At 39.0% G+C, this 25,567-nt stretch overlaps 1 protein-coding gene and 1 long non-coding RNA gene across 2 annotated transcripts; both read right to left on the bottom strand.

The window, feature by feature from the left end:
- Window positions 1-430: 430 nt before the first annotated feature.
- On the bottom strand, window positions 431-19,446 carry CA3H2orf42 (chromosome A3 C2orf42 homolog). The gene is made up of 9 exons (XM_025932788.2): window positions 19,215-19,446; window positions 18,003-18,837; window positions 16,493-16,603; window positions 14,853-14,957; window positions 13,073-13,177; window positions 7,900-8,007; window positions 6,282-6,382; window positions 4,741-4,903; window positions 431-1,564 (listed from the first exon to the last, which is right to left on the bottom strand). The coding sequence occupies exons 2-9, from the start codon at window positions 18,823-18,825 to the stop codon at window positions 1,356-1,358; spliced, it is 1,725 nt and encodes a 574-aa protein (XP_025788573.2). The 5' UTR covers window positions 18,826-18,837; window positions 19,215-19,446; the 3' UTR covers window positions 431-1,355.
- Window positions 6,575-7,889, bottom strand: LOC147582451 (uncharacterized). The gene is made up of 2 exons (XR_015249134.1): window positions 6,933-7,889; window positions 6,575-6,696 (listed from the first exon to the last, which is right to left on the bottom strand). It is a non-coding gene; the product is annotated as an uncharacterized LOC147582451 (long non-coding RNA).
- Window positions 19,447-25,567: the final 6,121 nt, after the last annotated feature.

The raw sequence follows: 25,567 nt of genomic DNA, 5'->3' as shown, positions 1-25,567 counted from the left end.
TTTCTTGTGGGTCTTTGCCCTTCGGAGGAGAGAGAGAGTAGAGCAGCCAATCCCGCTCCAGTGTAAAAGTGTAAGTCTTACTTTCAGGTGCCTGAAAAGTCGGAATTCTGGCTAGAGGGTGCTGCTCTGTGCTAAGAGTGAGTGAAGCCCCAGGAGAGACAGTGATGGGTCAGATGGACCTTGGCTCCAGGGTTCCTGAGGCCTAGTTACACCCTAGTGCCACCCAGGATGGCTGTCCAGCCCTATGTTAAAGTCCATGAACCATTCATTCCCATTTTTGCCTGAGCTGGTTAGAGTTGGGTTTTTGTTACCTGCAGTCAAAAGAAAACCAGGAGTCTCCTTTATGTGGGATTTTTCTTATGTTCCCAAGGACAATGGTTTACAAGGAATTTATATCAAAGTAACATAATAAAGTAGAAAGAACATGCCCTTTGCACTAAAATGAAACATTTTTAATGCCGTTTCCAGCAAGAAAAACAGGCTGTCTCTTTAACTTAAAAGAAGAGGTGATATCTAAACTCAAACAGTAAGGACTAAATGAGAAAAATGGGATTATAAATGAAAGTGTCTGGCACACAGGAGGCATATAGGAAATGGTCACTCCCTTCTTTTCTCCCTGAAGACAGGCTTCCACTTCTGTGTCCTTCAGTATCACCATTCTGTGATCAATGAGCTCAAAAACAGGAATTGAACCTACCAGCTCTTAAACTTGTTGTTGAATAAAGAAGGAAATAAATATCTAGGGAACAAGTAATTAGAAGCATTAGTTTGAAATGTCAATAATCCCTTGATACCTGGACTTCTTTTTCCTATTTCACTATTACTTAAATCTCCCCAAAGGCTTATAATTTTATAATCAGGCCAACATGAGATATACTTTGGAAAAACTAGTGACATTGTGCTTTTATTTGAGAACAAAATAAATGGGCATGACTGGAACTCTGTCAGGATGGTCCTTAACATTCTGCCCTAAACAGGGTATTATTAACTTTCCAACACTATTGGTGTAAGAAGTGCTGCGAACATCTTAGAGAATTAGAAAAAGTTTGAAACAAACTCTAAAGGTGAGTTCTTTAAGAAGGAAAGAGAGCTGGTTTCCTTTTTGTTCCTTTAAAAATTCTAGCCAGAAATATCACCCAATTTATAACAAAGACCATACACAGCAGCACCAAAAAGGCCATTTACAAGAAGAGTTTTTCTTCAACAGAATCCACTTGAATGCGATAAGAAATTGCATCTTGGCTAAGAGCAGTTCACTAGGCGACAGGGCCATCTAAGTGCCTAACTAGTATTTAAATTGTCAAGGGTTGGGAATGTGCAAATTTAGCAGCAAAAGACTCTTGTTTTTTCCCTTGTCAAGGGAAAGTGATGGTGGTCAGAGGCGCCAGTTCCAAGGGCTGGTCCAGCGGTGGCCGCTGGTCTTGGTATTCCGCCACATGCCCGTTCCGGTGGTGACCATACTCAAACTTGATCCGAAGCTCACCAATCTTGGACTGAGGAAGGATATCTGGAATCCACTCAATGATGAACGGTGTTGGCTCCTTTTGATCTGGGGAAGTGTTGCCTGAAGACCAAAAAAAAAAAAGAACATTGATTAGTACCATTCCAAAATTTGAGGCTGGACAGATGTAACTCTGTTCAGTAATAAAAAAAAAAGAAAAAAAAATTAAAACAACAACAACAAAATAGGAGAGAGAAACAGTGGAGAAGAATCAAGGGAAGGGAAAAGTGATTACTGGTGTATCTATCCAAATAAAAATTTCAGGGAACTGTCTGGCACCCTCAAATGAAATAAGACCCAGCCTCCATGGAAATAGAGCCAAAAGAATACTAAGGAGAGCCCAGATTAAGGAGAAAAGATAGCTGGATGAGATTAAAAGGGAGACTAGCAAGAAAAGGTCAAGTTTCAAGGAAACCAGAAACAATTAAAATTACATGGTTCTAAAACATACTACAAACCCATAATAACCAAAGGAGTGTGGTACTGGCATATGTCTAGACAGATTAAATGAACAAAACAGAAAGATCCAAAGTGGACACAAATAGAACAGGAATTTAGCATAATATAAAGGTTGCATTTTCAATTAGTAAAATTAGTGATTAGTAATTTCAGTTAGTAAAATACAAGTGTTTCTTATAATAGTGTGCATCAATTAGATAGCTATCTGGAAGAAAATAAAAGGTGGCAGAATCATACCTCATACCTTACATCAAAATAAATTCCAGAGGATCAAAGATTTAAACATGAAAAACTCAGGTTACAGAATGCTTTCAAAAAAATATAAAACACTAGCAGGGTCCAACTCTTGATTTTGGCTCAGGTCATGATCTCACGGCTCACGGTTCATGAGATCTCTCTCTCTGACCTTTCCCCCACTTGCATTCATGCACTCTTTTCTCTCTCAAAATAAATAAACATTTTACTAAAAAAAAAAAAAAAACTAGCAGAATTTAAAAGAATACAATATACCTTTCAGAACTATGGGGCATCTGGCTAGTTCAGTTGATAGAGCATGTGAATCTTTTTATTTATTTATTTATGTATGTATGTATGTATGTATGTATTTATTTTTTTAATGTTTATTTTTGAAGGGGAGAGAGAGAGACAGAGCGTGAGTGGGGGAGGGACAGAGAGAAAGAGAGACATGGAGAATCTGAAGCAGGCTCCACGCTCCAAACTGTCAGCACAGAGGCCGACAACAGAGCTCAAACCCACAAACTGTGAGATCATGACCTGAGCTGAAGTCAGACGCTTAACTGAGCCATCCAGGAGCCCCAGAGCATGTGAATCTTGATCTTGGGGTCCTGAGATCCCATGTTGGGCACACTGCTTACTTTAAAAAAAAAAAAAAAGAAAAAAAGAAAAAAAAGGGCAAAGAAATTTTGACACTTGCTACAACATGGATGAACCTTGTAGACATTATAGTAAGTAAAATAAGTCAGAGAAAGGAAAAATACTGTATGATTGTACTTACATAAGCTGCCTAAAGTAGTCAAATTAATAGAGACAGAAAATAGAATGGTTGTTGCCAGGGACCAGGGGTGAGGTGAGAGTGGGGAGTTACTAATTAATGGTACAGTTTCAGTGGAGGGCGACAAAAAAGTTCTGGAGATGGATGATGGTAATAGTTGCACAACAATGTAAATGTGCTTCATGCCTGAGAACTATACACTTAAAAATGGTTAAAATGGTAAACTATTTTATTTAAAAAATTTTTTTAAGTTTATTTATTTATTTTGAGAGACAGAGAGTGAGCAGGGGAGGGGTAGAGAGAGAGAAGAGAGAGAAGATCCCAAGCAGACTTGGCACTGTTAATGCAGAGCCTGATGTGGGACTCGAACCCATGAACTATGAGATCACGACCTGAGCCGAAGAGTCGGACACTTAGCCAACTGAATCACCCAGGCACCCCTAAAATGATAATTTTTATATTCTGTATGTTTTATAAAATTTTAAAAAGTTAAAAAAATATTGTTTAAGAGGCACCTGCGTGGCTCAGTCGGTTAAAGCGTCCACCTTTGGCTCAGGTCATGATCTCACAGTTCGTGAGTACGAGCCCCACGTTGGGCTCTGTGCTGGACCCTGCTTCAGATTCTGTGTCTCCCTCTTTCTCTGCCCCTCCCCCACTCATGCTCTCTGTCTTTCTCTCTCTCTTTCTCTCAAAAATGAATAAACTTTAAAAAAATTTTAAAAAATAATGTTTAAGGTAGATATGGAAAGCTGTCATGATAATATTTTTAAGTTAAAAAAGTATCTGAGGTATGAGCCCATGTTTTGTAAACTCTTTTCATGTGTAGAACAGAGTCTAAAAGGAGATATGCCAAATTCTTTTTTTTTTTAATGTTTATTTTTGAGACATACACACACACACACACACACACACACACACACACACACACACACACACACAGTGTGAGCAGGGGGAGGGGCAGACAGAGAGGGAGAAACAAAATCTGAAGTAGGCTCCAGGCTCTGAGCTGTCAGCACAGAGCCTGTTGCAGGGCTCAAACTCACAAATTGCGAGATCATGACCTGAGCCGAAGTCAGAAGGTTAACTGACTGAGCCACCAGGCACCCCTAAAATCTTAATGGTGATGTCTTCTATGGTGCATGAGCTTATAGGTGGTTCACTTTTCTCCTTTATGGTCTATAATGAAATCTATGATTTCTCTATAATGAATATGTATTTATTACTTCTATTCTATTTATTTTTAGAGATTTTATTTTTTTTTTAATTTTTTTTTTCAATGTTTTTATTTATTTTTGGGACAGAGAGAGACAGAGCATGAACGGGGGAGGGGCAGAGAGAGAGGGAGACACAGAATCGGAAACAGGCTCCAGGCTCCGAGCCATCAGCCCAGAGCCTGACGCGGGGCTCGAACTCACGGACCGCGAGATCGTGACCTGGCTGAAGTCGGACGCTTAACCGACTGCGCCACCCAGGCGCCCCTAGAGATTTTATTTTTAAGTAATCTCTATACCCAACATGGAGCTCAAATTTACAACCCCAAGATCAAGAGTCATGTGCTCCACTGACTGAGTCAGCCAGGTGCCCCTTATAATTTTATTTTAAAAGCATTGTTTCAAAAGAAACAAAACACTTTATTCCATGATGGCCTTTACAAGATGAATGCATGTGTCTTCTTTGTTTAAGGTCAAGATCCAATGTCTAGGACAGTTCAATGCACACAGCTAACCTTCAAAGGAAAATGCGCTATTGAAAGCACAATTTCACTTACCAACTTTGAGAAAAGTTTTTAGTTCCAAAGGTCGCAGCACAGGTTGCTTTTCTATACGACCATAGGTTTCTGCTATGCTCTCTACTTCCACTTTAGGGCATTTAAACAGCTCATAAGTCCCATCCCGGTTCTGGATAAAACTCCGAGTGATTTCCAAGGGCATCTGGACATGAAGTCAATACCAAGAAAGGTGAGAAAGGAAAAACTTTCAAAGTAGACAAACATTTGGATGACAACAGATCTTTCACTTATTCTTTTTTGTTACACTCAAATTAATGGAAACCTCCTCTTGTATTTTCAAGTAAATGCTATCAAGAAATCTGCCTTTTCTCCTTTACATCATTCATGACTTTCCTTTTTTTCTCTATAACTTTAATTTGAACCCCAGCCAAACTATCTATGAACTGAACCTCTAACATCTTCATGGCTATGCAATGGCTGCTGGCATAGACTTGCTCTCAAATCAGTTTTGTTCCCTTCCCTCCTGCTCTGCTAGCATGATTCTTCTCCTAAAAGCTCTACTGACAGCATCTACAGCTGGCCTAACACCTTGTATGCTTCACACCATCCTTGGGACTAAGCCAGACAGAACTTGAATTGGTCTTTGCCACTAAACAGCAGGGCATATAGCCTTTCTCATCGGCAAAATTCAGTTAATACCAACACATGGTTGTGAGTTTGAATGAGGCGATGCAGGTAAGTAATGCCCAAACAGACCGACACTCCAAGATTATCAATTAGTTCTCTTCCTTCACTTGACAGTGATAGTGCCTCCCTGAACACTTGCTCCAGGCGAGAAGCTATCTCTGTAACATCCAACAATTAAAGAGGTTCCTCAAGTGCCTTTAGTGCTAACACAGGGCTTTTCTAGGGTTCACATGTAAGTTTTATAACTACCAAACAACTTATTCTTTTTCTGAAAGTAACAATGCCTTGCAATTAAGCTAATCTTAATGTATCAAACCACACTATGCTGAATTTTCTACAATATTCCATTACTGTAGGAAGGGAAAAGCCTCAAATTTTCAGGATCTGCTTGAAAAAGAAAATGTTTAAAAATGTCTAATATTCCTCTTGCAAAAAAGAATGCCAAATAATTAAGGGTCATTTTTCTAATGAGAACTAAATTGCAGTTTGTGGAGAAGCATTTAATTGTGCTGAGTTCATTGAGCTCACCAATAGTATATTATCTCAAATTATTTATATAATTTCTAGCTCCCTGCCGGTTAATGTAGGGCTCACCATAGCTAGTAGGGGTTCATTATCTAATTCACAAGAAAAATGATCTCTGTTTTCTGATCCTAAAGGCAAAGAAAAAGGATATTCCAATTTAAGATACTTTTTCAAACCACAGGGAATACCCATTAAAATCACAGTCAGAACTATGCAGCCATGAATATTTCTGAATAATCTTTTAGTATGAAAAAAAGGAATTCTCTTCAGTGTCTATAACTCAAGGAATTGGTGCAAACATACTTCCTGCACTTGCTTCTCTTTCTTCCCCTCTTTGCCCTCCTACTATTGTAGAAATACACTCTTACCTCTGGGGTATCTAAGATTTGTTTAACTTGCAGGATATTAGTGATATGCCAGGTATACTTGGAAAAGGTTCCCAGTGGCAAGGCGTCTTTCCGAACAAAAGCTTCAATGTAAGAAGGGAACAAGATTAGACTACCAAAAAAATAACATTCTCTTTCATTGTATTTGTTATCCAGTTTTTAGAAAGTTCAGTGCAGTGCTATCCTTTCCTTATAGAATCTCAGCACTTTTAAAAAAGAAATTCTAGAGGCAAATCTGTAATAGGTTTGGCAGAAATGTGGTAAATCAAATGATATGGATTTCTGCTAACAGATGTCTCTGATGCTTCTTTGAGATGCTACTTATTTTTGCTACCTTAGCAACTGATTTCTTTGTTTGGTATAGCTACACGCACAGGACTCCATTATAAAACAGCACCTTACAGGGGCGCCTGGGTGGCGCAGTCGGTTAAGCGTCCGACTTCAGCCAGGTCACGATCTCGCGGTCCGTGAGTTCGAGCCCCGCGTCAGGCTCTGGGCTGATGGCTCAGAGCCTGGAGCCTGTTTCTGATTCTGTGTCTCCCTCTCTCTCTGCCCCTCCCCCGTTCATGCTCTGTCTCTCTCTGTCCCAAAAATAAAATAAACGTTGAAAAAAAAAAAAATTAAAAACAGCACCTTACAACCTCTCACAACTTTAGATATACCAGAGGTCAAATTATAGTTCTGAAAAGAATTACATGGAGTTTAGGCCAGTTAACATGGTTGCCAACCTGTTGCCTTGCCTGAAGGATTATAAAGGGGTTTCACCAAAAGGCCTGCAAAAATAGCTAAAGGATGGGTTAAAAGTAATGTATTAGGAGGCCTAAAGTTTAAGGTGAAAGAAAGAATCAACACTGCCTCAGATAGATAAGCTGTGAAGACAAAGATTTTTATAGCCCTAAACAGTGATTCACAGATAGAATTCAACCTCAAAGATAGAATTAAACCTCAGTCCCTATTATAATCATCAAATAACTACTAACTAAAGAAATAGCATTGATGTCCAGCTATAGTTACTCTTGGGCTATTTACCACTGAGCTATCTATTCTTCCTCCTCTCTCCCTCGTTTCCTTACAGTACCTAATAAGTATCATGAAATTTCTAGTAGAAGATGTAATAGAAAACCAAGAAATAAGCACCAGAATAATGTAATTATAAAGGGTTCCAAGCCTAAGAATTACTCTAAAAATAAAATCTTCCTTCATCAAAATTGGGAACCATGAAAAACAAGTTTTTGTTTTTGGTACAGATTGTAATATGCTTCCAAGAAGCCAGTGCAAATAACAACTGGAACTTACAATGCTTTTGCTGAAATTGGTTCATATCTAGAAAATGTCAAACTTCTTAGTGGGCACCCTCATTACACTTCACTGTCCTTTTACCAAGTTTGTGCTTTCTGAATTTTTCCATTAACTCTTACTGGAATAAGTATGGTACCTTTGAGGGGAGTGATCATTATTCCAAGAGCTGACTGGCTAAGGCTTCATGTTTTGAGCATGTGACTAGAAGTCCTAATCCTGAAAATACCACACGGTTTCTCTAAGCATAATTCTCTAAGGTCAAGATATCTATTGTTGTTCCTGAGGAAAAAAAATCCCATACCTGTGGTGGAGTTGGGAAGCCGTTTCTTTGCACTTCCTATAGATATTCTTTGTTGCAGAGCATCAAAAAAGGACTGAGGAATGTGGAACACCAGTGGCTCTGGTTTGCCTATATCAAATAAGAAGAAACTCGTTTAAAGAAGCTCAGTGGGCTTTCTGACATGTAGGGAGAAGTGGAAGAAATGGAATTGGATGGCACTAACAACTAAAAATGCCACTGAGACTGCTTTATACAGAGGCAAAAAGGCTTTGATTGACCTTTATGAGTCAAGCACTGTCACCAGCCCTACTCTTGATCTCTATTATGACAAATACAACAGACCCTTGTCATCTGCCAAAGATAGCTTTTCAATTCCTCAGTTTCATAAACACCAGCATAGCCCAGACTTTTCCCTTTAAAGAGTATCTGAAATGAGGTGAGTACAATGAGGCTGAGTTGAGAAGGTAAATTTGATTCAATCCTGCTCACTGTCTCCAAGCATTTGCTATGTGCATTTATGTCCAAGCAAAGTAACTGCAAGGTGTCACTCAGATGGTCTGGGCCAAGAGTGCCACAAAGTCAGGACACTGTTTATCCACCAAGCATCGGTCTTTCTCTCTGAATATGATCTCTAAGAAGGCAAAATGTTTTGAAAATATGTAAAAAACCTCTTATAGAAACTTGCAAGACACTAAGGTCAACAAAAAGGCAGCAGAAACAATGTTAGCGGAGGGGTTGGAAGAGGTCAGAGTTTTCTTTAAAAACTGTCCATGAGGGGGGCGCCTGGGTGGTGCAGTCGGTTAAGCATCCGACTTCAGCCAGGTCACGATCTCGCGGTCTGTGAGTTCGAGCCCCGCGTCAGGCTCTGGGCTGATGGCTCAGAGCCTGGAGCCTGTTTCCGATTCCGTGTCTCCCTCTCTCTCTGCCCCTCCCCCGTTCATGCTCTGTCTCTCTCTGTCCCAAAAATAAATAAACGTTGAAAAAAAAAAAAAATTTAAAAAAAAAAAAAAAAAAAAAAACTGTCCATGAGGAGGGTGCCTGGCTGGCTCAGTGGTAGAGCAAGTGACTCTTGATCTCAGGGTTGTGAGTTCAAGCTCCACATCAGGTATAGAGCTTACAAACAAAACAAAACACAAACAAAAAAACCTGTTCCAGAATTACTATCTGGCTAGATACAACTTAAAGAATGGTTCTTTTTTTTTTTTTTAATTTGAGAGAGTGCGTGCAGACACAGGAGTGGGGTGTTGGGGAGGAGCAGAGAGAGAGAGTGGGTATCTTTTTTAAAAAAAATATTTATTTATTTTTGAGAGAGAGAGCATGAGCAGGAAGGGGCAGAGAAAGAGGGAGACAGAGAATCCCAAGCAGGCTCTGCACTGTTGGCACAGAACCTGATGTGGGGCTCGAACTCATGAACTGTAAGATCATGATCTGAGCTGAAATCAAGAGTTGGACACTTAACTGACTGAGCCACCAGGTGCCCCTGAGAGAGAGAGAGAGAGAGAGAGAGAGAGAGAGAGAGAATCTTAAGCAGGTTCCACATTCAGTGTAGAGCCCAACATAGGGCTCGATCCCACGACCCTGGGATCATGACCTGAGCCAAATTTAAGGGTCAGACGCTTAACCTACCGAGCCACCCAGACATCCCAAGAATGGTTCTTAAAGAAGACTCTTAAAGACAGTTCAGATGCCTTTTTATTTAAAGAAGTTTTTTTTGTTGTTATTTTGTTTTTTGTTTTTTTAGGTAGGCTCCATACCCAGTGTGATGCTTGAACTTACAACCCTGAGATCAAGAGTCTCATGCTCTACCAACTGAGCCAGCCAGGCACTCCTCAGATGCCTTTTTGAAACAAAGGTCAAACCAAGAAAAATAAAAATAAAAGGTTTTCTAGAAGTCCACAGAAAGACTTTACGTTCTTTCAAATGTTTTTATATATTTTATTGAATGCAGAATGTCAATGACAAAACTGTCACCGCTTCTGAGTTACTAAAACAGTGATATATGGACAGTTTGGAAAAGTCACCATACAAAGGAATCTTAAAATTTTTCATCTTGAACTTAGATTGTGGGCTACATGCAGAGATCATGACTGGTCTAAAAGAAGTGCTAACTAACTAGAACTCAGGTGATGTGATGCCAGGGTTTAGACGTACAAATTACTCTTGAAAAGCCCACATAAAACATACAGATTCACAGTCCAGGAGAGATGATGATGACTTTGACAAAGGTAGTGGTAATGGAGATGGTGAGGAGGAGTGGTAATGGAGAATGGGACAGAGAGGGACCACCGTGTGCATCTTACATTATTGTTGGCATTCTATCTTTGATTTGGGGAGATCGGTTTATAGGTACTTATTACATTACTTCAAATAGTAAATAAATACAATTTTAACAGGAAAAAAACAGACTATTTTATTTATTTATTATTTTTTTAAGAGAAAGAGAGCAGGGGAGGGGCAGAGAGAGAAAATCCCAAGCAGTCCACATGCTGTCAGTGCTGAGCCCAATGCGGGGCTCAGTCTCATGAACTGTGAGATCAGGACCTGCGGTGTGATCAAGAGTCAGACACTAAACTGAGTGAACCATCCAGGCAGACCCAAACATAGACTCTTTGAAACTCTTAATTTATTTCATATTTCTAAAAAGTAACTTCTGAAGTTTTATTTATTCTGAATTAATATAAACAAAATTAAACATGTATTGTAAGATCTCCATTCTTGTCTCTTCCCTTACCATGAAGCCGTAACTATTATAATCTTTCAAAACTCATCTCCTGTTGATTGTCTCCTTTTGAGCTACTATTCACTTTGGAGTGTCTTATTTATTTATTTATCTATTTATTTATAAATAATTTTTTCAAGTTTATTTATTTATTTTGAGAGAGAGACAAAGAGAGGGAGTAGGGGAAGGGGAAGGGCAGAAAGCAAGGGAGAGAGAATCCTAAGCAGGTTCCGTACTGTCAGCACAGAGCCTGACATGGGGCTTGAACCCACAAACCGTGAGCTCATGACCTGAGCCAAAACCAATAGTTGGATGATCAACCGACTGTGCCACCCAGGTGCCTCGTATGTATGTATGTATGTATGTATGTATGTATGTATGTATTTATGTATTTATTTATAAAAGATTTTATTTTATTTTTTTATAACTTTTTTTTAATGTCAGTTTTTGAGACAGAGAGAGACAGAGTGGGGAAGGGGAAGAGAGAGAGGGAGACACAGAATCTGAAGCAGGCTCTAGGCTCTGAGCTGTAAGCACAGAGCCCAATGTACAGCTCTAACTCATGAACTGCGAGATCATGACCTGAACTGAAGTCAGTCACTTAATGAACTGAGCCACGCAGGTGCCCCTAAAGATTTTATTTCATTTTATTTATTTATTTTTAGAGACAGAGAGAGAGTACAAGTGGAGGAGGGCCAGAGGAAGAGGGAGAGAGAATCCCAAGTAGGCTCCACAGTCAGCATGGAGCCGATATGGGGCCTGAACTCACGAACTGTGAGATCATGACCTGAGCAGAAACCAGGAGTTGGACGCTTAACCGACTGAGCCACCCAGGCGCCCCCCTAAAGATTTTATTTTTAAATAATCTCTACACCCAATGTGGGGCTCAAACTTGCAACCCTGAGATCAAAAATCACATGTTCTACCGACTGAGCCAGCCAGGCACCTGTTTCATTTTTCAAATGACAGTCATTGGACGCCTGGGTGGCTCAGTCGGTTAAGTGTCCGATTCTTGATCTCAGCTCAGGTCATGATCTCATGGTTTGTGAGATGGAGCCCCAAGTGAGGCTCTGCGCTGACAGTGTGGAGCCTGTTTGGGATTCTCTCTCTCCCATTCTCTCTGCCCCTTCCCTGCTCACGTTCTTTCTCTCTCTCCCAAAATAAATTAGTAAACTTAAAAAAAAGATTAAAATGATAATCATAAACTGCAACATATTCAGCAAAGAACATTACAATTATATGAGGTCTGCAAATATGCTATGAGGAGTGTTTGAAGACCTAAGATGTATCACTTGGAGAAAAGAAGACCTGTCAGGCAGCATGACAGCTATGTGTGCAGTGGTAGGGACTGTCACTTAGAACAGGCCTACTCCATGTGGCTAGAGTGAACCAGAACCAACAGGAAGTATTAGAAGCAAATATTTCTACTTAGTGTGAGGAACACTTTCCTCACAGCTCTCACTGTCCAGCAATGTTATGAGCTGCCTGAAAAAGTGGTGAGCTCCTCACTACTGGACAAAGCCTGGAAAACTAGCCATCAAGGATGTTTTTAAGGCTATGGGCCAGGACTGGTTGGCTGGTCCACCTCTGAAATTGCTGAGGTCCCATGAAGTTATCACAATCAACCCAAATCCAGCCTGTATTCTCCAATCTTCCTTAATATGTCTATGTAATTTTATATAACTATCTTAGTCTCACATATTTAGATTTTTTTCTAAACGTTTTCCTCCCTTGCTCTGATTTTAAGTTTGAGAGTTAGAATGATCTTCTAAGGCTTTGGCATCTCTCTCACCTAACACACGTCCATATACATGTGTGCACAGACAGGCATACCCTAAGACCAAGGCCATCTACCTTTACTTATTATTTACTATTTGCGCTCCTCCATCTCTAAATTCATTCTGCTAGTCCTGTGTTTTAATGATGTGATTATTCCTTTATTTCATTTAAATCTCTACTTTCTTGTGGCCTAATGCACGCTGGACTGAAGCCTAATTACTTTTCCTATCAAAACAGAACAGAACTACCATTTGCAACAACATGGATAGAGCCAGAGAGTATAATGATAGGTGAAATAAGTCAGTCAGAGAAAGACAAGTATCATACGATTTCACTCTAATGTGGAATTTAAGAAACAAAACAAAGGAAAAGAAGAGACAGAGAGAGAGAGAAAAATCAAGAAACAGACTCTTAACTACAGAGAACAAACTGATGGTTACCAGAGGGGAGGAGAGTCGGGGGATTGGTGAAATATGTGATGGGGATTAAGGAATGCACTTGTAGTGATGAACACCAGATGATGTATGGGATTATGGAATCACTATATCGTATACCTGAAACTAATATAACACTGAATGCTAACTATATTGGAATTAAAACAAAAACTTAAGTCAAAAAAACCAGAATAGAACTACAACACAATTACTTTAATTCTTCTACTTTCAGCAATAGCTAAGTTGGGCGACCAATACTTACCATCAAACTGATAGTGCATGGTTTGATGGATGCGTTCCGTGACACTGGCCAGCCAGTCTTGGAAGGACAGGGTCACTTGAGCCTCATCTAACAGCTGACCACAGGCTAGGAAAAACAAACAAAAAACTTTTCAGTAATTTTTATGGGTTTTTTTTCAAAAACAACAGTTAACTGAAGTCTGAAAAAGCTGCGGATTTTGTACAGAAAAGAGCAACAAGCTGAAATTTAAAGAAATTGGATACATTAAATGAAATGGAAAATTCTAGGATTTTTTTTTTTTTTAAATCCATCTAGAGGGGTGCTGGGTTGCTCAGCTGGTTGAGCGTCTGACTCTTGGTTTGGGCTCAGGTCATGATCTCATGGTTTGTGAGTTCAAGCCTAGCACCGAGCTCTGTGCTGACTGTACAGTGCCTGCTTGGATTCTCTCTCTGCCTCCCCCCCTGCTCACTTTCTCTCTCAAAATAAATAAATAAACTTAAAAAAAAAAAAAAAGAATCCATCTAGAAAAAAATTGAAAAGTTGTGATTATTAACCATAGAAGGTTTGCAGCCTTTCAACATTAAACTGCAAATTGGAGGAGAGCCTCGCTGGCTCAGTCAGTGGAGCATGTGACTCTTGACCTTGGGGTCATGAGTTCTATCTTTACATTGGGTGCAGAGATTACTTAAAAATAAAATCTTTGAAAAAAAGAAACTGCAAACTTAAGAATGGCCTTGTATAACGGTTGCTTTAGAGATCTATAAATCAGGAGATAAGGATGCCACAACTACTATTCATTTGAAACTAAAATTCTCATTAGGTAAATGTATTTAGTGATAATTTGGATGAAAATCTATTTTATTTTATTTTATTTTATTTTATTTTATTTTTCCTTTGTACCAAAGGAAGTGATGGAAATCTGTTAAAAATCTTCTACCTGATATTTTTGATTTGTTTACTTCTTGAGCTTCCAAAAACATTTATTCCTGGAATATGTCAGTTCTTAGCTAATTGGTTAATTAAGATTTGGTTTTGTATTATATGCTATTTATGTACTGATCTTGTCTTTAAAACCACAGTATGAGTGCAGGGATGATATCTAGTTTTTAATCACTCAGCCATAATATATGAGAGTTAAGAAAATGTTGATCCCCAAATGTATGGGCCTAATTATGCTGAATAGAAAAGTAAATATATAGGCTATGTTCAAATTAAGTTATTTTGTCTCATAAGTTCAGAAAGATAACCATGCTACTGCTTTTAGGTATGTTTTCAAACTTCGTTTTTTTTTTAACGCATGTTGACTTTTGATTGATTGATTGATTAAGTAATCTCTATGCCCAACATGGGGCTTGTACTCACAACCCTGAGATCAAGAGTCACATGATCTACTGGCTGAGCCAGCCAGGTGCCCCAAACTTCAACTTGGGAGAACAGATTATATTTGCCTTTCTCAATGAATATTTATCCCTGCAGAATTATAAAATATATTTCTTCAAGTTTGAGGCTCCACACCAACTGCATGTGGGTAACAGGCAACAAAAGGAAAATATCTTATAGAACATGTACTGCCAAAACATGAAGGAATCTTTGCTGCGTTTGTCGTTAAAAAGACACAATTTGGGTCTGGGTATGATTTGAAACCAGTGGAACAGAATAGATCGCAGCCTCAGTGCCTGCTCGTGTTTATCTTACCACTCTTTGGGGGATAACATGCAACATTTCTTTTGATTATATTGCTTTGGGCTTCTTCAGGATGATTTTCCACCTCTTTAGCCTACCCTGGCTAAGGGAAACTTACCCTGCCTTTTTAATGAAGAAGCAACCACAGGTTTTTTCAGGCCACTTTTCCTTAGATTACTGCTCACTGCATCCTGAGGCAGCAGTGAACTGTTCGTCTGTGCACCTAAACCACACATCATTATAGTGATTTAATAATTTAATAATATGTCTGCAGAATATAAATCAATTCAATATTAATTTCTCAAGAGTCTAAAACATAAAATGTCTTTGCTAAGGTCTAAGTTAGCTTCAGCTTCTAGAAGGAATTAACATTAGCATTAATACATAACATTTTAAGTTTTATATGCTCTTTACTGGAAATTGGGATGTGGGTGTGGGACCTAGAAGTGAAAAGAAGAAAAAAAATTCACCCACTGTTCCCACTTCTCAATCACTATCAATTTTCTGGTGAACTACCAGAAAACTTGTGTGTGTGTGTAGCTGATTTTGCTGGTTTAGTGATTTTAAGTAACTGTGATTATCCCAGGATCACCAAATTTAGCAAAAAAAAAAAAAAAAATCTAAATTTCAAATAAATGGCTTTTTAATATAGGTATGTTCCAAATATTGCATGGGACATACTTATACTAAAAATTATTGTTTGTATGAAAATCAAATTTTACTGAGCATTCTGTATTTTACCTGAGTTATCTAAACATTTCTTTATACTTCTTTATAATAATTTTCAATGGCTGCCTAATATTCTATCAAGTTAATTTATTATGGTTTATTTAACTACCCCTAGTGGTTGGCCCTTATTTGTTTTTAATTTTTCAATATTATAAATAATTGTAAAGTTAACATCTGTGGACAAAATGTTTTTCCTGTATCAAGGATTATTTCCTCAGAATCAGGACTACTGAGTCAAAGGATAAGAACTTTTTTTTTTTTTTTTTTTTGCTTTCAGGTTTTCTTGGGAAAGACCAATAAATAAACATTTAACAACAGTCTCTGCTCTATATTGCTGCCAGAATTACTTCTCAAAAACAGAAATGCCCATGTCACTTTTTTCTCCATCTTTCTCCAACATCCCAGCATCAAAACTCCTGTGCATGACCATTTGACCCACTTCCAAAAATACTCCCTCTCACCACAAAAATGTTCCTACTTACATGTGTAGACTGGTAGTATTTTTCTTTTGTTTAGAGTCTAGGACTTGCAACACTTATTTACAAAAGCACTTCACTATTTTCATATTGATTTATATGACTCCTTAATTGCCACTGGTACATTTACATTAAAAAAGAAAATATATATATATGATGCCACATATTGAAAATACAGATAAGAAACTATACTCTTAAATTAGTGCAGAAGATATAATTAACCATTGTCACAAATTTTTAAAAATGCTCTATGGATGAAAACTTCATAACACTATCCTATGGCAAATTAAGGTGTAAAACTGGCCCAAATATTTAAGGGATAAATAAAATATACAATAATAAAAGGAGAATCTGGTTGGATCTTATACTCAGCCAAAAGAACCAACTCTTAGCTCAATTTCACAAAGAATTATCAATGAGGGATAAAACTTTTTTCAGAAAAAAAACATAACAAACATTATTTCTGCATTTGCTAAGATTGAGTGAAATACATAAAATACAGTAAAACAATCTCTAAGGACAACACCACCAAACAAATGAAACAGCTGCTCACCAGGTACTTCCTCTTTTTTCCTCTTCTTTGGCTTAGAGGCAGTAGACTCACAAGCTGATACTGTCGATTCTGAATGGCAACCTAACTGGGGCACAATAACCTCTTTAAGACCTAAAATATAACACATTTCTTAGTTATTAATACCATCCAAGAGTAAGTATGGGACCCTACCTAGAGAAAAATTAATTTATAAAACACAAATTATGGAGTGATTGCCTGCTTTAAAATAAATTCCTATTTATTTATTTATTTATTTATTTATTTATTTATTTATTTATTTAGAGAGCACACGCATGAGCAGGGGAGGGGCATAGGGAGAGGGAGAGAATCTTAAGCAGGCTCCATGCTCAGCATTGAGGCCAACTTGGAGCTCAATCTCATGACCATGAGATCACAGCCTGAGCTGAAATCAAGAGTCGTTGGATGCACAATTGACTGAGCCACCCACCCCTAACATAATTCCCTTTATTTATTTATTTTTTTTAAAAATTTTTTTAACGTTTATTTATTTTTGAGACATTGAGAGACAAAGCATGAACGGGGGAGGGTCAGAGAGAGGGAGACACAGAATCTGAAACAGGCTCCAGGCTCTGAGCTGTCAGCACAGAGCCTGACACGGGGCTCGAACTCACGGACCGCGAGATCATGACCTGAGCCGAAGTTGGCCACTTAACCGACTGAGCCACCCAGGCGCCCCACATAATTCCCTTTAAAGAACTCCCCAACACATAGGTTTTTGTTCATGGACCATTAACATGATAAAAGACTCTACAGAGAAATAATACTAAAAAGTTGGGAGTTACTGCCAACTAAAGATCATTAAGAAATGAAAATAAAAAGCATCTATAAGATAAAACTATGTTGTCTCGCGGTCCGTGAGTTCGAGCCCCGCATCGGGCTCTGGGCTGATGGCTCAGAGCCTGGAGCCTGTTTCCGATTCTGTGTCTCCCTCTCTCTCTGCCCCTCCCCCGTTCATGCTCTGTCTCTCTCTGTCCCAAAAATAAATAAACGTTGAAAAAAAAAAAATTAAAAAAAAAAAAAAGATAAAACTATGTTAAAAACCACAACAAAAGATGATGTAGTCTTTAAATGTCTTTTGAGCAAGGTATTAGTTTTCCTCATCTTCAAAGATGAGAAACAAGCAAGCAAGCCAAAATAAGTGTTTGTTTGTTTGCTCTTTGTTTTTATTAATATAGGGCATCTATGAAAGAGTTAAAAAAAACACAACAAAAAAGCAAAGCAAAGTTAACTTTTGCTAGATTCATTGTCTCAGTGAAAATGCCCAAGTCTCTTGATCATTAATTTCAATCGACGAACCAACCAACCAACCAACCAACCAACCAACCAACTTTATGCAAGTGTGCTTACTGGGATTAAAAGAAGGAATGCTTTTCGTTTGAATTATCTAGCAACTGCTTCTGAAGGTTGCTAGGACAATCTCCAAATGCCATCAGGGAACTCTTTCATTGCCATTTTAGAAAAAGAGTAACTGTGTCAACACACCACCTACCGCTGGAATCAAAATTTAGGAAGTCTGAGAATTCCTGAGCCAATGTCTCGTCACTGGCAAAGGCACAGATGCAAGCAAAGAAATGAATACACCTCTGGGCCACCTCATCCTTGGAGGCATTCGACTTATGCGATTTCAGAGCCTGGCAGGAGCAGAAGAACCGGCGCTCGGGCAAGCTTTTGGCACTGATTTTCTGCACAAAGGATGTATGCAAATACCCCAAACTATGCTTCTGGCTTGCCTTGCATTTCACCACCAAAATGTTTTTAGTAATCCTCTGTACAAGGGGACCTGTGGGCTCTGTGGCCAGCTGCCAGATGGTCTGCTTGGTTTCTGGGGAGGCCTGCATTGCATTCAGGACTGAGCTTTTCAGAGTCAGAGGGGTGGCTTCTGCCTGGCAGTTCACTGCCAGCTTGATGTGCTGGCACTGATTCTCCACAACGCTCTGGGTGGCAGCTTTCAGGCATGAGGGGACATAACATCGTCCAGAGCTCAGCTGAGTGATGATTGTCCCATCCACCGTCTGGATTGTCGTCTCTGACACACCTAGCTCCACAAAGCACCGGTGATCAGGGCCCCGGTCTCTTTGCCGCACCGAGTAAACCTGAAGATCAGAGCCTGTTATGATTTTGACAGCTTCAACACTAGGCTGCTTCCGTGCACCGTAGCGGAATATGGTTCCACATGTCTTGTTCTTACAACTCAGTCCCCGGGTTCCATTGTATGTGCCGCATCGGGGACACTTTCTGATTCCCCTCAATGTGGCCTTCCCCAAATCAGACAAGAAAGCTGGGACTTTAGTCCTCAGAGAGTTTGGCTCCATTTTTCAAAGGCCCTAGAAAGAGCAATAAACCCATCAACATGAATACACACTCATACATACACACACACCAAGTTAAAATCATTTATAAGATTTAGTACAGAAAATAAAATGTAAAGAAATAATCTACCATTTTCAAATTGTACCTTCATAACAGAACATTCACTTAAGCCATCAAGCAAAAGGAAACTTTGCCTTTCACATTATTATATATTTTTAAAAACCTAACAACTAAAGCATTTCTCTAGGTTCAGCACTGTTTTCTACAACAACCTAGATTAGTTAACCTAATTTTTACATGCACAGATGTTTAATTTGAATAAGAACCGGAGAGTTGGAGAGATGAGTTCTTTCCTTCCCAACATTTCCCATAAAACGCAAGCCTATCCTACCTGTATCAGCTGCCACAGCATCCAGAATACAGTGTAACCTGAATCCATAAGACCTGAAAGGTGTTTCATTAGTTTAGGATGATCATAGAAGACAGGCAAAGACACAATCATTTGCAGAGTAAATGATACTGTTTAACCCAAAGTCTTTTGAAGTTTGAACTCTATGGTGTAACAATGCAGACATTCTGCCTCCCCTTTCTTGGCCAGCCAATGGCAAAGCTCCTGCCCAGTGTTCCAGAGTCGAAGATTCCCAACTGCCCTAAGTGGAGATCTTGGCAGTCTACAAAACAAGAAAAAATGTTAAAGTTATACAAAAGTCTCTCCTCTTAGAATAGGAATCTAAGTCTTCCATAGATATTTGAAAAATATTTGACAGAAATTCTTATGGAAATGCTTGGCTTGTACTTCTAATTTAAAGCAGGTAAAACAGTGCTAATGTCATTCATTACACAGAGAGTTGTCAAGAACACCCAGAGCCATGATACATAATCGGCCAAATACTCATCCTTCTTAATAATAATGTATTGCATCTTAGAGTGCTTTATGCTAGTCAAAGCGCTTTCACATTATTTCATTAGAACCTCACAATACTAGGATCTCATTTGAGCCAAACAACCACCACTCTTCACATGAAAATTAAAAAGTTAAGTAACTTGAGGCACCTGGCTGGCTCAGTCAATAGAGAATGTGATTGTTGATCTTGGGGTCATGAGTTTGTGCCCCACACTGGGCATAGAGATTAAACAAAACAAAACAAAAAACAAAACAAAACAAAACAAAACAAAACAAAACAAAACATGGCTCAGCTGGTTGATCCTCTGATTCTTGGTTTTGGCTCAGGTCATGATCTCACAGTTCATGGGATTGAGCCCTGCACTGGGCTCTAAGCTGACAGCGCAGAGCCTGCTTAGGGTTCTCTCTCTCTCCCCCTGCCCCTCTCCCCTACTCTCTCTCTCTCAAATAAGCTTAAAAAACAAACAAACAAAATGCTAAAAAAACTTAAAAAACATTTTTTTTAATGTTTATATATTTATTTTTGACAGAGAGATAGAGAGCAAGTAGGGAAAGGGCAGAGAGAGAGGAAGACAGAATCCCAAGCAGGCTCTGCACCATCAGCCCAGAGCCCGATGCTGGGCCTGAACCACGAATCGCAAGATCATGACCTGAGCCGAAACCAAGAGTCAGATGCCTAACCAACTGAGCCACCCAGGCGCTTCTTAAAAAATTTTTAAATTTATATAAAAAGTAACTTGCCTGAGGTCACCCAGCAAAATCAGCAATGTGGTTTCCAGTGTCTGTTAGGAAGAGTGTGAATCTCTGCTTTTAATTTCCCCTCTAATATTATGAAAATTTTCAAATATAAAAAAAAACAGAATTATACAGTGCACCTCCATATGCCCACCCACTAGATTCTACAATTAACATTTTACTATATTTGCTTTATCACATATCTATTTATTCCTTTCTCCATCCATCAATCCCTCTTATATTTTACTGTATTTCGAAGTAGTTTGCAGACATCAATTCAGCATGCATATTATTAATTAAAGTTCAACATTAAAAAAATTTTTTTAATGTTTATTCATTTTTGAGAGACAGAGCATGAGCGGGGGAGGGGCAGAGAGAGAGGGAGACACAGAATCAGAAGCAGGCTCCAGGCTCTGAGCTGTCAGCACAGAGCCCAAAACGGTCTCAAACTCATGAACCAATAAAATCTTTTTTTTTTTTCTTAATGTTGAACTTTATGGGGAGCCTGAGTGGCTCAGTCGGTTAATCGTCCGACTTTGGCTTGGGTCATGATCTCACGGTTTATGGGTTCCAGCCCCTCATCAGGCTCTGTGGTCCAGCTCAGAGCCTGGAGCTAGCTTCGGATTGTGTCTTCCTCTTTTCTCTCTCTACCCGTCCCCCGCTCGCATTCTGTCTCTCAAAAATAAACATTAAAAAAATAATAAAATATTTTATTAAGATGGGGGGGGGTGGCAGGCACCTGGGTGGCTCAATTGGTTAAGCGTCTGACTTTGGCTCAGGTTATGATCTCATGGTCTGTGGGTTTGAGCCATGCATTGGGCTCTGTGCTGCCAGCTCAGAGCCTGGAGTTCAGATTCTGTCTCCCTCTCTCCCTGCCTCTTCCCCACTTGTGCGCGTGCTCCCTCTCCCTCTCTCTCTCAAAAATAAATAAACATTTAAAAAAAAGTTTTTTGGGGGGGTGCCTGTGGCTCAGTTGGTTGAGTGTCTGACTCTTGATCTCAGCTCTGGTCATGATCTCATGGTTTGTGGGTTTGAGCCCTGCCTCAGACTCTATGCTGACAGTGCAGAGCCTGCTTGGGATTCTCTTTCTCTCTGTCCCTCAACACTCTCTCTCTCAAAAATAAACTTAAAAAAAATATTTTAAAAAATCTTTTTTTTAAAGTTTGCCCAGGGGGAGGGGAGGGACAGAGAGAGAGAATCCCAAGCAAGCCCCACATTCAGCTTGTAGGCTGATGCAGGGCTCGAACTCACGAATGGTGAGATCATGACCTGAGCAGAAATCAAGAGTTGGACACTTAACTGACTCAGCCACCCAGGTACCCCTTTAAGTAATCTCTACACCTAACGTGGGGCTTGAACTCACAACCCTGAGATCAAGAGTCATGTGCTCTACAGACTAATCTAGCCCGGTGCACCAAATTTCAATATATATTTTTAAGGCAATCTGCTTGTGATGTTGAAATTGGCTGTTACTATTGCTCTTGCCCCCTGACCCCAAAGGATGATGTTGATGAAGTATTTTCCTTCTACATTTTCTATAGTCTATTTGCTAATCAACAAATTGTAAAGTACAAATAAGGAAAGTCTAAGAATGCCCACGTTTTCATTAGTGCTATAAATTAATGGCCCAACTGTAATATGTGTTGTGATGTATCCACTAAGTGAATAAAGCTTTGTGAAATATAATCTGTTGCAGTTTTCCACCTTGGCACTCCTGACATTTAGGGCTGACATTCTTTGTTGTAGGGAAGAGTTCTATACATTGTAGAATGTTTGGTAGCATCCAGGGTCTCTACCCACTAGATGCCAATAGCAGTCAACTCTTCCTCCCTATGTGTTAAACAAACAAACAAACAAACAAACAGTTTCCAGATATTGCTGAATGTCCTCTGGGAGGCTAAGTCACCCATTAAACACCCCTAATCTAAGAGAGCCAGGGTGGCTCAGTCTGTTAAGTGTCTGACTCTCGATATCGGCTCAGGTCATGGTCTCACAGTTCGTGGGATCAAGCCCTGCATCAGGCTCCATGCTGACAGCATGAGCCTGCTTGGAATTCTCTCTTTCCCTCTGTCTGTTCCCCTCCCCCCACACACGCTCTCTCTTTCTCTCTCAAAATAAGTAAGTGGGGCACCTGGGTGACTCAGTTGGTTAAGCATCTGACTCTTGGTTTTGGTTGAGGCCATGATCTCATGGTGAGCCTGCACTGGGCTCTGTGCTGCCAGTATGGAACCTGCTTGGGATTCTGTCTGTCTCCCTCTCTCTGCCTCTCCCCCCGCCTCTCTCAAGATAAATAAATAAACTTTAAAAAAAGTTTAGAAAGGGGAACCCTCTTGCACTGTTGGTGGGAATGCAAACTGGTGCAGCCACTCTGGACAACAGCATGGAGGTTCCTCAAAAAAGTAAAAACAGAATTACCCCATATCCAGCAATAGCACTACTAGGAATTTATCCAAAGGATACAGGAGTGTTGATATGAAGAAACATATGCACCCCAATGTTAATAGCAGTGCTATCAACGATAGCTAACATATGGAAAGAGCCCAAATGTCCATCAACTAATGAATGGATAAAGAAGATGTGGGGTGTGTGTGTGTGTATACACACACACACACACATATACATATACATATATATATATATACACAATGGAACACTACTCGGTGATGAAAAAGAATGAAATCTTGCCATTTGCAACTACGAGGATGGAACTGGAGAGTGTTATACTAAGCAAAATGAAGTCAGTCAGAGAAAGACAGATACCATATGATTTCATTCATATGTGGAATTTGAGAAACTTAACAAATGACCATAGGGGAAGGGAAGGAAAAATAAGATACAAACAGAGAGGGAGGCAAACCATAACAGACTCTTAAATACAGAGAACAAACTGAGGGTTAATTGGGGGTGGACGACTGGGGCAGTGGGGATAATGGGTGATGGGCATTGAGGAGGGCACTTTGTTAGGGTGAGCACTGGGTGTTGTATGTAAGTGATGAATCACAGGAATCTGCTCCTGAAGCCAATACTACACTGTATGTTAACTACCTTGACAATAAATTAAAAAAAAAAAAAAAAAGTTTAAATAAATAAATAAGGTTTAAAAAAACAAAACCCTAATCCAGAGACATTAGTTTGTTTACACAGCATTTCCTTTCTAGGCCAATAAACTTCTTTAGCAGGTATTTTCATTCAGCCACACGTGGGTTCTTAAGAGAGAATGTTGTTCCAAAGTCAAAAGATAGAATATTTAGTTTGCTCTTTACCACCAGTTATTTCTTTGACCAAGTTTAACTTCTGAGTTTCAGGTTGGCTTTCATTTGCAAAATAAAGAATATATATGTATATATAAATAAAATATAAACATATAAAAAATATATATTATAATATATGATATACAAAATATAAATATATACAAACATATAATATACAACATATTAATTAATATCAATATAATTATTTACATATTAACATATGTTTATATATATGTTTATATATAAATATATTAAAATATAGAATATATAATATACGAATATATTTATATACATTTATATAAATATAAACAATAAATATATATTATATATAAATATATGTATAAATAAAAATATATATGAAAGAGCTTAATAAAAATTTATTTCTATTTTTAAATAATTCTTTTTAATTTTTTAAATTTATTTATTTTGCAGAGAGAAGCAGGCATTCCTGTGCACATACATGAGCAGGGGAGGGGCAGAGAGAGAGAGAGAGAGAGAGAGAGAGAGAATCCCAAATAGGCTTCATGCTGTCAGCTTGGGGCCTCACTCAGGGCTTGAACTCACAAACTGTGAGATCATGATCTGAGCCAAAGTCAAGAGTCGGACATCCAACCAATGAGCCACCCAGTCACCCCCGGAATTAATCAATTTCCAAATTACACTGATGATGATGACTTAACATATCATTAAAATGGGAAAAAAATAACTTTGTTCATTAAGGGAGGAACTGGTTTGCCAATTATACATGGTGAAGACTTAAGGTGCTGTAGTTTTAGCATCATCATAGGAATTCCACTCTCCTTTTATTTTTTATTTTACTTTTGGGTTATTCTCTGAAGAGGGCAATTTGTTAGTATCTTTCAAAATAAAAAAATGCACACTTCTTTAAAATAACTTTTAATTTGGGAATAACTTTAGATGTAAAGAAAAGATAAAAAAAATCGGAGAGATTCCTGTATACCCACCCAGCCTCCCCAAGTGTTAACATCTTATCGAATCATGAGAGATTTGTCAACACTAAGGTTTTTTTTTTTTTTTAATTTTTTTTTTCAACGTTTATTTATTTTTGGGACAGAGAGAGAGAGACAGAGCATGAACGGGGGAGGGGCAGAGAGAGAGGGAGACACAGAATCGGAAACAGGCTCCAGGCTCTGAGCCATCAGCCCAGAGCCTGACGCGGGGCTCAAACTCAGGGACCGCGAGATCGTGACCTGGTTGAAGTCGGACGCTTAACCGACTGCGCCACCCAGGCGCCCCAACACTAAGGTTTTAACATTGGTACAATACTATCAACTCTACTACATACAGACTTTATTAGGATTCACCAGTTTTTCCACTAATGGCACTTTTTTTTTAAGTTTATTTGAGAGAGAGAGCACAAGGAGGAGAGGAAGAGAGAGAGAGGGAGAGAGAGAGAGAGTCCCAAGCAGGCTCTGCACTGTCAATGCACAGCCCCATGTAGGGCTCAAACTCAGAAACTGTGAGGTCATGACCTGAGCTGAAAACAAGAGTTGGATGCTCAACTGACTGAGCCATGCAGGAACCTCCTAATGGCACTTATTTAAGAATAATTTTTTTTTAAGATTTTTTAAAATATTATTTTTTAATTTAATTTAAAGTGATCTCTACACCCAACATGGGGCTCAAACTTAGAACTCTGAGATCAAGAGTCACATGTTCTACTGACTGAGCCAGCCAGGCACCCCAACAATAAACTTCTTATTTTAGAATAATTTCACATTTTCAGAGAAGTTGCAAAGATAAAATAGAGAGTTCCCAGATACCTTTCACTCAGTTTCCCCCAATGTTAACATTATATATTATTACCACAGGGCATTCGTCAAAACTAAGAAG

The sequence above is a fragment of the Puma concolor genome, chromosome A3, assembly GCF_028749965.1.
Source record: "Puma concolor isolate L17-30 chromosome A3, mPumCon1.1.hap2, whole genome shotgun sequence".
NCBI classification, from domain to species: domain Eukaryota; kingdom Metazoa; phylum Chordata; class Mammalia; order Carnivora; family Felidae; genus Puma; species Puma concolor.
The sequence above is the reverse complement of the archived record's forward strand: the minus strand, read 5'-3'. Positions and strand labels throughout refer to the sequence as shown.

What these genes read in the sequence shown, in the direction of transcription:
- CA3H2orf42 (XM_025932788.2), bottom strand. Translation starts at nt 18,825, where the DNA reads ATGGAGCCAAACTCTCTGAGGACTAAAGTCCCAGCTTTCTTGTCTGAT. An exon ending in GCTTCCCAACTCCACCACAG is followed by an intron (nt 6,383 to 7,899) that starts GTATGGGATTTT and finishes CTTACATTGAAG; the next exon opens with CTTTTGTTCGGAAAGACGCC. An exon ending in AAATCTTAGATACCCCAGAG is followed by an intron (nt 4,904 to 6,281) that starts GTAAGAGTGTAT and finishes CTTCATGTCCAG; the next exon opens with ATGCCCTTGGAAATCACTCG.